We start from the raw sequence: 8,777 nt of genomic DNA, 5'->3' as shown, positions 1-8,777 counted from the left end.
GGATACGAGCTCAGCTATAGGGTGTGCTGTCATTCTCGTTAGCTGACCAATGGCCTCGCTCATAGAAGATCGAACACGCCATCTGATTGGGTGAGAATTGGACCTTGCCTCCCCTGTGTCCTTGCCCTCGCTGGGTCATTGCTCAAATGATCGCATGGGAGGCAACCGTGCAGGCGGTGGCGTTCTTCCGCTCGCTCTATGACCACCTCCGGATCCCGACAAGCTACGTCGTCCCGTCCAAACCGCCGTGGCCGACGTCCATGCACGGGCTACCGCTCGGGAGCACGTTCAGCAAACTCCGGACCACACTTTCTACATACGAGCCTGACAAATTTGCTGACCTCGAAGCGCTTGGCTTTGACTGGTCGCTGGCTCAAGGAATGCACCGCGTCCTCACGTACGACGAGCGCAGTGTCCGTTGCCTGCGCCGCGTGCCTCTGACGGCGCTCGTTGCAGCGCTGCAAGCGTTCCACAGCACCAATGACCACCTCGACATTCCCCAGGACTTTAAGGTCCCGACGCAAGACCAGCCATGGCCGCCGGACGCAGCCAACGTCGCCCTCTTCTACGCGCCGCAGACGCTCCGAGCTCTCTTTTACGAGCTCTCAGACGAGGATGCGGCTGTTTTGCATGGCCTTGAACTTTTTACCGAGTTGCCACCGTGGGCCGACGCTCGGTTGCTTCTCTTGCGCTTCAAGAGCCTCGTCCAGATGAATACGGTGCCACTCGATTTTGCAGTGCCAGCCACTTCGGATTGGCCGACGCAGTACCATGGCTTTGGGCTGGGCGAGCTCGCTTGGTATCTCGGCCTCAAGCGTGCGACGCTGCCACACGACAAGCGCAGCCAGCTACATGCCCTCGGCATGGACTTCAACACGCCGGCAACGTGGGCAGCTATCGTGTGCCGTCTCGAGGCTGGCGGCGCCGACGTCCCAGCAAAAGATGTCGTTCCAGATGACGGGGTCCCGCCCCCGCGCCTGGACTACTGGACGTCCAAGCTTCAGCAGGCGCAGATGCTGCACCTGCTGCCAAAGGCGACAATGGACGCTGTCTCTGCGATGGACGCTCGCCACTCGACGGCCACCGCCCGACCTGCACCGCTCGGCAGTGCCACGGCAGCTCCTACGCCGTCCAAACGCCGTGCAATGACGACCTGTGACGAGCGCTGCAAACGGGCTCGGGTCGGTGGCGAGCTCGACGAGTCGATTCGGACGGGACCGATCATCCGACACAAGCAGGCGGCATTGGACGCGCTTGGCGTTGACGGTGCAACCTCGAGTGACGAAGAGACCGACAGCTCGCCACCCAAGCCGCGCTCTGTTGAGTCAGATGGCGAGGTCAAAAGTGACGACAGCGAGAGCACGGCGGGCGCGTCGTCATCCGATGACGACGACACTCTGTTTGTCGATCGTGCTGGGCGCAAGAAGCAACGACGTGCGTCGACGTGGGAAGACAAGATTGACGCGCTCAGTGTGTTCTGCAATGAGCATGGACATGTCGACGTTCGACGGTCATTTCGCGTGCCGGCGTCGCCAGCATACTCGACGCACTTGCACGACATGGCGCTTGGCACAATCGTTGGCAATATCCGCAGTCAATGTATTTTGCTCACGCCCGCGCGCCTCCGCGACCTCGATGCCCTTGGCTTCCGTTGGCGATGCGGCGCGAGGGGTTACAGCTACACGACTTGCGAGATGCACCCAACCAACCCTCATCTTGGGCACCTCCAATTTGTGTCGTGGCAGGACCAGATCGACGCACTCCTCACGTACCGACGTCTCCACGGCGACCTCGAGATACCCGACGGCTTTTTTGTGCCATCGTCTGCCGAATGGCCGAGTGCGATGCACAACATTAAGCTCAAGTGCGTCCTTCCAGTGCTGCGCAAGCACGTGTACGAGCTTCCAACAGACTATGAAGATCGTTTGCATCGACCCGAGTCGGGTCTCATGCCCGACATTCCCAACTTTGATACGTTTCTGCGTCTGGTCACGATCTACCGCGACACGGTGGGCAGCGGCGCCGTCGCCCGGGACTTTGTTGTGCCACCGAATGACGGCAACTGGATCGACGAGTGGCGCGGCTTGAGCCTCGGCGACCTCGCGTGGTCCGTCGGCTTGAACATGGCCGCTCTCACTTGCCACAAGCGCGCGCTTCTCGAAGCCACCGGATTTGTCTTCAACTCGGCGGCGACGTGGCATCGCATTGTCGTCGGTCTGCGCACCTTCTGCTTGGTCCACGGCACAGCGTCCGTGCCGACAGCGTTCGTTGTGCCACGTTTGCCCGAGTGGCCGACAGATCTGCACGACATGCGACTCGGTCATTATGTCGACGTCATGACGTCGGCAAGAAGATACCGACTGCTTCCGGCGGCAACCGTCGCTGCCATCGATGCAATTGGAACGCGTGAGGAAGACAATGGTGCTCTCGAGCCAGCAGCGACGTCAAGTGGTATGGTTGGTGCGTCGCCAGCACCGCCGATGAATGGCGTGGACGAAGCGGCGCCGTCCTCGACGACGCTTGCCACTGCCAGTTTGATAACAGCCCAAGACGCACCAACAAGAGCCACTGACGAGTCCGAGGTCGCACCGGCATCTGCTGACGACACCGAATCTCTTGGCAACGACGACGAAGACACGATGGGTTTCGACGACGGAGGCATCGACGCCCATCGACGCCCAAGACGACGAGAACGACATCGAGCCGGCAGCGGTCAGTGGTTGCAGCGGCGAGTCTGCTCCGCCAACGTCGGTTCGGATCGGCACGGCCCCAGTCGCCGTCGTCGATAGCAGTGTCGCACCACCGCGCTCAGTCGCAGCGATGACCCCCGTCGGCTCGCCAGCGCATCAGGAGCCACTGCCAGCGGGTGCCAACGAGCCTGACGCCGGTGCGCAGCTTGCCTCTCGCTTCGAGTCTCCAGAGCTCAGTGATCACGCCAACGACCAGTCGACGCCCATGCTCCTAGCGCTAGCGACCTTCAAGACGCTCTACCACCATCTGGATGTGCCCCAAGACTTTGTGATCGAAGCGACGGAGCCCTGGCCAGCGTCCGTGCACAGCCTCCAACTCGGCAACGTCGTCATGTCCCTGCGCCTACTGACTCCGGCGTGTCTTGCACCGTGGATCGTAGCCCGTCTTAATTCGCTTGGTTTTGAGTGGACACCATTGCGCTTTGACTCGGTGGACGGCGCCATACAGCGTCTCGCCGCCGAGTTCCCGGCGCACCCGCCGGCATCGTTTGTGGTACCTGCCCAGTCGCCATGGCCGCAAGATCTCTGGGACGCCGACTTGCTCCAGCTGGGTGCCAAGCGTGATGCGTGGTTGGCAGAGATGACGATCCAGTACGGCGCGTCGCTGGCACTGCTCATGGGGCCGTCAGCCAGACCACCCGCACCGACATCCAAACGAGTCTACCCGGTGCAACTCGTGCTGGAGTGCATCGAAGTGTACCGCGCACTGCACGACCAGAAGCCTGTGCCACTACTCTTTCACGTTCCGCTGCATGACAAGTGGCCCGCTGCTGCGTCGCTGATGCCGCTGGGGTTCTTTATCTGGGCGGCGCGGGACCAGTGGGCGAATCTCGCCCCGTTGGTGCGCGCTGCGATCTCTGCGTTTGATTTGTCGCCCGACGTTGGTGCTGCCGTCAACGACGATGCGATCGATGCCGACGTCGGTGCCATGGAAGACAACGACCAACACAATGACCGAGACATTGCTGGCCCCGTCAACGACGACCCGAGAAACGAGAATAACGATCTCGCCCACGAAGCTCTCGCGATGGATGCTGTGCCTGCAGTCGCCGCCGCCGATCCAGCGCTGCCCGATGCCATGCGCCCCGACGACAGAGCCATCGACGCACGCGATGAGCCGGCAGCGCCTCGCCAAGTCTACCGTCCCGCTCTACCGCCAGTGCTCTCCGACGGGTTTGACTGGCCATTGCTGCTGGGTGCGTTGTCCTGGTATTTCATCGTCCAGAAGCACTCGGACGTTCCTGCTGCGTACGTCACAGAAGGCAACGTGCCGCTCGGCGACCTCGTCCGTCGAATCCGCCAAGGACACGTCCTGCTGCGACGAGAGCGTCTCGAGGCACTCGATCGCCTCGACTTTGACTATTCGTGCGTCATGTACAACTAATGGAATGTAATGTTTACGCGATCCTTTTTGCTATTAGTCTGGCTTGTTTTTTCCCCGAGCTGCCGCTGTAAACCAACGTTCAATTGCTTCTCTCGCGCTTCACAAACCTTGTTAGAGGAAGGTTGAGCCACTTGATTTTGCAGTCGCAGCGACATCGGATTGGCCGACGCTGTGCCACGGCTCACGTGCACGAGCCATGAGTCCAGTCGAGGCAATCCACTCGAAAAAGCCAAGACCCGCCGAACCTTGGACCTCTGCCTACCCAGAGCCGTCGTTATGAGCCCCTTGATCACGCTTAGTCGATCTTAGTCGTTGATCATGTTGTTCGATCGTCTGCACAAAAGCAGATGTCCGAAAGACGGGTCTGAAACCGACGCAGTTACACAAATGGGCGCTGGGGCGTCGACGCAGGACCTCCGGTTGCTCAGTGCTTCGGCGATTGCCGCCGAGGTCGTGGGCTTGGGCTCGGCCTACGCGCCGTACGAAGCCGGGATCCTCGCCAACGGCGTCGACGGCGACGTCGTCGCGCACTTGCAGTCGGAGCAGCTGCCGATGCTCTTTGGCACCCTTGGCGTCACCAACACGATCCACCAAACGAAGCTGGCATCGCTTCACAGTCAGCACCGAAAGGCGCTGCTCACGCGCAGTCTCAGCATGGCCAACCACATGACTGCCAAGCTGTCCGCCTCGCCCCGCAAGCCCAAGACATTTGACGTCTTCTTGTCGCACAACTGGGGCCACGACGAACTCGGGCGCGACAACCACGCGCGTGTCGCCAATATCAACGCTTTTCTGCGCCAAAAGTAATCGAACCGTCGACGCTTTCACAGCGCTGACGCTCGATGCTGTAGCGAGATCAAGACGTGGTTCGACCAAGATAAAATGCATGGCAACATTCTCAAAGCGATGGCCCATGGCATTGAAGAAAGTCAAATCGTGCTCGTTTTTGTGACGCAGTTGTACCAGACCAAGGTCAACGGCGACAACGCCAACGACAACTGCCAGCTCGAGTTTGGCATGGCCAAGACCACGCAGACCGCGCAGTGGATGATCCCTGTCATCATGGACCCGTGCATGAAGACGCCGCGCCACTGGTGCGGGCAGTTCAAGCTCGTGCTTGGCAATCAGCTCTACGTCGACTTGACGTCGGACGAGGACGACGCGTTCATAGCCGGGTGCACCACCCTCCTCCAACGCATCGACGCGCTCCTGCTCAAGCTCGGGCGACCCTCGGTCCTGCCTCCGACGCACCGAAGTTCGCAGGAGACGCAAGCACCGTCGTCGCCCCGCACGACCGACAGCGCGAGCGAGCTCGTTACGCTTTTTACGACGTGGCAGCGCGGGATTGAAGCCCACGACGTGGACGCTGAGCAAGATACCGTCGCGGCCATCGTTGACCAGCTCTCGTCGCCCGAGGTGGCGTTGCCCTCCGGGGGGTTTCCGTGGTCGTGTCTCGCGCACGGCTTTACCTCGTTGTCCCTCGGGCTCCAAGACGATGCGTGTGCGATGAGCGTACTGCTTCTCGATCGGCTGCCGACGACCGCCGAGTCGCTCCTCTCGTTTCCAGCCGTGCTGCCTTTTCTGCTCGAGGCCGTGACGCGCCCCCAAGGTGACGCGCCCCCCAACGCGATCGTTTTGCTGTGCAACCTCAGCAGCGTCGAGACGGCGGCGCCGGCGCTCTTGGCTTCGCCCGTCATCGAGCATCTCTTGACGGGGACAGCGACCGAGGCCGACGACTACTGGCTACCGCGCCTCGAAACCGTGGCGAATCTCGCAGGCTACGACGCGGCCAAGGACGCACTCGTACCCTACTACGCGCACCTCGTCACGATCATGACGGGTGTGCCCAGCGTCGCGTGGTGCATCTTGCGCATCTGCTTGCACGTGGCAGCGCACGAAGCGAGTGCTGCCTGCCTTCTCGAGGCCAATGTGTTGGAGGCGATGCTGGCGTTGCTGCCGCGCCCGGATGAAATGGTGCTCAAGGTGGTGCGCCACCTGGTCCAGCAACCGCTGGCCGCGCTGCGCGTGGGGTCGTCGGCGCTCTGGGGCAGCTACCTCTTGCAGCAAACGAAGGAAGGAACGTTTGAACATCTCTGCCACCACACGATCGCGGGTCTGAGCGTCGAGAGCAAGAGCATGCAAGCACTCCTCCCGCACGCCCACGCGTGGCTTCCGCTCTGGGCAGCCGCGATCGCCAAAGGGTCGTTGACGGTATCAACGATCGCGTGCAACCTCTCGCTCCTGCCCGAGTGGGTGCCGCTCCTCAGCGCGCACGCCGAGCTCCTCGACGCACTCGGACAGAGTGTCCATGCAGCGAGCGACCTTGGCGCGGCCAAAAGTTTGGCCAACTTGTGTACGTGGGCCCAAGAGAGTCAGGCCGACGCTCCTGCGCTGCAAGCTGCGCTTCGAGACCGAGCCGAGACGTGGGCGGCCTTGGCGGCCTCGACCAGCGACAGCGAAATGCAAGTAATTGCGATACAAATCCAGCACACGCGGCAGGTCGACGCATAGCTTCTGTATATTGATCGTCTTCCATCCTATTCAATATGTCTTTACGTTGGTTTGGCATTGGTGCGTCGCACATGGCGCGCCGGCTTTGTCGGCGACGGTTTGATCGGAGACGGTTTGGCGGGGGGTGCTTTCTTGAGCTCGGCAATGTACGCCGGATTAAATATCGGCACGTACACCACAGGCGAGTCGGTGCCCTGGGGCACGATCACTTGCTGCATGAGCTTGCTCCACGGGTACACGCCGCCGTCCTCCAGTATGTGCGCGGGGACACCCAGGAGATTCTTTCTTGCAGTGTCCTTGTGCTCGATGGGCGGCAACGTCTTGTCCGATTTCGTCGCCGCTTCCTTTCGTACTTCGGACGCCTTGTCATCGTTTATCGCTGGCTTGCGCTGCCGTGGCGCTTGTATTCGAGTTGGAGGCTTCTACGCTTCGACGCTGAGCCCTCGGGTCGTATCGAATGAGTGGGGGCTTACAACGGCCGCTCGCACTTTGCGGGGGCTCTCGGGGGGCGCGTCGAGGGTGGAGACGCGAGACCGTGTTGGTCGAGCGTAGCTGGGGGGCGGGTCCTCGGGCTTTTTTTCTTCTTCGTTTGAAGAATCCTTGGTCAAAGGAATCGGGTCGAGCTTGCGCGGGCTCTCTCGTCGCGGACTCGTGTGTCCGGCTTTCTTGGGGCTCGTGCGCGGCGTCGACGTCGTTTGTGATGTCTGGTGCAACTGCACATAGCTCTCGTTGACAACGAGCGGAGGCTTGGTCGCTTGGCGCTGGCGCTGAAGAAGCGTGAGCTCCTCGATCTCCTTGACGACCTTTTCGATTTCAATGTCGTAGTGCTCGAGTTCGTCCAGCAAACTCGATGTTGTGGACACGGGGACCGTTGCTGCTGGACCCACCAACATCGAGCTCCCTGTGAGCTCTGGCTCGTTCCTACACGAGCTTCAACAACACATGTCGTCGTGAACGCGCATACCGAGGTGGGGCTACTGGCATCATGGGTGTTTTGCTACCCCACATGCGCCGTGAAAAAGGTGAGTGAGAGAAATGACAGCTATGACGTACATGGCCAAGTCTTGGGACCGGGGCGGCAGGTTCGGATCTGTGTCAACGTCTGCGATAGCGACATTGCTGCTGGACGCTGGCGACGGCACTGGGTAATGTACAATGGGCTTTTTTACAATGGCGTGCACCCGGCGTGGAGACGCCTGCATGAGCCTACGCCATCCACACTCCATGAGCTTATCTCGCTGCAAAAAGCATTTGGTTACGTTGGCTCGTCTTGAACGGGGGTCGTTTGTCGCTCTCGATCATTTATGTTCGACGCTTCTGGTAGGCGCACAGCGGTCGACGCCATCTCACCGTCTGCTCTGCATGTCGTCTCATCCGTCGTCAGCTCATCGTCCTGATATCTTGGCTCTTCCAATTGAACTGTCGTGGCGGAGTCGCCGGTCGCTTGGTAGAGATCACGGGGTTTCTCGGAAGCGGTGCCATCATCATCTTGGTAGTCGTCATTTTCAGTCGCTTGGACAGGCGTAGGCTCCGTTGCCGCGGGCAATGGTGGCCTTGGCTCACGGGTCGAGCCGTCGTCCTCCGGGTCCATCATTGACGAGTCTCGCGCGGTCGATGATGGCTTCAAAGTCGTTTGTGGTCGTGCCATCACGTGACCAAGGCCGTCATCCTCATTGCTTCTTGCGTCCTCCAGGTGCTCAGACCGTGGAGAGTACGGCGCGAGCTCTTCCAGCTCGAGCTTCTTTTGCACAGGAGCATTGCTAGGCGACATCAAATCCATGAGCTCAACCAATGACGTCGACGCGTCAACGTTGGTGGGTGGCGTCGGCTCGAGGCCTCGACGCGCTGCCTCGGGCTCGGGGGGGCCTTGGGCTCTGCTTTTTTCGCCTTGGATCTTTGCCTATCGTAACAATCGCACTACCACCCGGTGAGTTGTTGTGGTGTTGAACCTGGCGCGGGTCTCGAGGGCGAGCTCTTCTTCGTACGTTAGGATCCGCATCTTCTCCTCCAACGTCCCTTCACCATCGGTATCATCGTCGTCGCTGCAGTATGGCGACATGTCCAGGATCGACGACGTTGGCGGCCGATGCCCCGCCATCTACTGCACCGTTTACGTCTGCTGAAACCGATCT

General features: G+C 60.7%; 3 protein-coding genes across 3 annotated transcripts; 1 reads left to right on the top strand and 2 right to left on the bottom strand.

Moving 5' to 3' along the window:
• Nucleotides 1-4,521: 4,521 nt before the first annotated feature.
• On the top strand, nt 4,522-6,645 carry SPRG_07917 (hypothetical protein; the record flags this gene model as incomplete). The annotated part of the gene is made up of 2 exons (XM_012347269.1): nt 4,522-4,937; nt 4,986-6,645. 2 exons carry the CDS (start codon nt 4,522-4,524, stop codon nt 6,643-6,645), a joined length of 2,076 nt encoding a protein of 691 aa, XP_012202659.1.
• On the bottom strand, nt 6,634-8,229 carry SPRG_07916 (hypothetical protein). The gene is made up of 5 exons (XM_012347268.1): nt 7,905-8,229; nt 7,699-7,851; nt 7,610-7,642; nt 7,119-7,566; nt 6,634-7,067 (listed from the first exon to the last, which is right to left on the bottom strand). Exons 1-5 carry the CDS (start codon nt 7,988-7,990, stop codon nt 6,687-6,689), a joined length of 1,101 nt encoding a protein of 366 aa, XP_012202658.1. The 5' UTR covers nt 7,991-8,229; the 3' UTR covers nt 6,634-6,686.
• Nucleotides 8,230-8,389: 160 nt separating this feature from the next.
• SPRG_20554 (hypothetical protein) lies at nt 8,390-8,743 on the bottom strand (the record flags this gene model as incomplete). The annotated part of the gene is made up of 3 exons (XM_012347400.1): nt 8,390-8,405; nt 8,456-8,545; nt 8,595-8,743. Coding segments are annotated over 3 exons (255 nt in total), but the record flags the coding sequence as incomplete, so codon positions are not given.
• Nucleotides 8,744-8,777: the final 34 nt, after the last annotated feature.

The sequence above is a fragment of the Saprolegnia parasitica genome, assembly GCF_000151545.1.
Source record: "Saprolegnia parasitica CBS 223.65 unplaced genomic scaffold supercont2.35, whole genome shotgun sequence".
Lineage (NCBI taxonomy): Eukaryota > Oomycota > Saprolegniomycetes > Saprolegniales > Saprolegniaceae > Saprolegnia > Saprolegnia parasitica.
Note: the sequence above shows the minus strand (reverse complement) of the source record. Positions and strands in the feature narration are given on the sequence as shown.

Excerpts from the sequence above, each read along its gene's own strand:
- SPRG_07916 (XM_012347268.1), bottom strand. The coding sequence starts at position 7,990 with ATGGCGTCGACCGCTGTGCGCCTACCAGAAGCGTCGAACATAAATGAT. Across the intron at positions 7,567-7,609 it reads ATGCCAGTAGCCCCACCTCG|GAACGAGCCAGAGCTCACAG; the intron begins GTATGCGCGTTC and ends AAGCTCGTGTAG. Across the intron at positions 7,068-7,118 it reads GCAAAGTGCGAGCGGCCGTT|AAGCCTCCAACTCGAATACA; the intron begins GTAAGCCCCCAC and ends GTCGAAGCGTAG.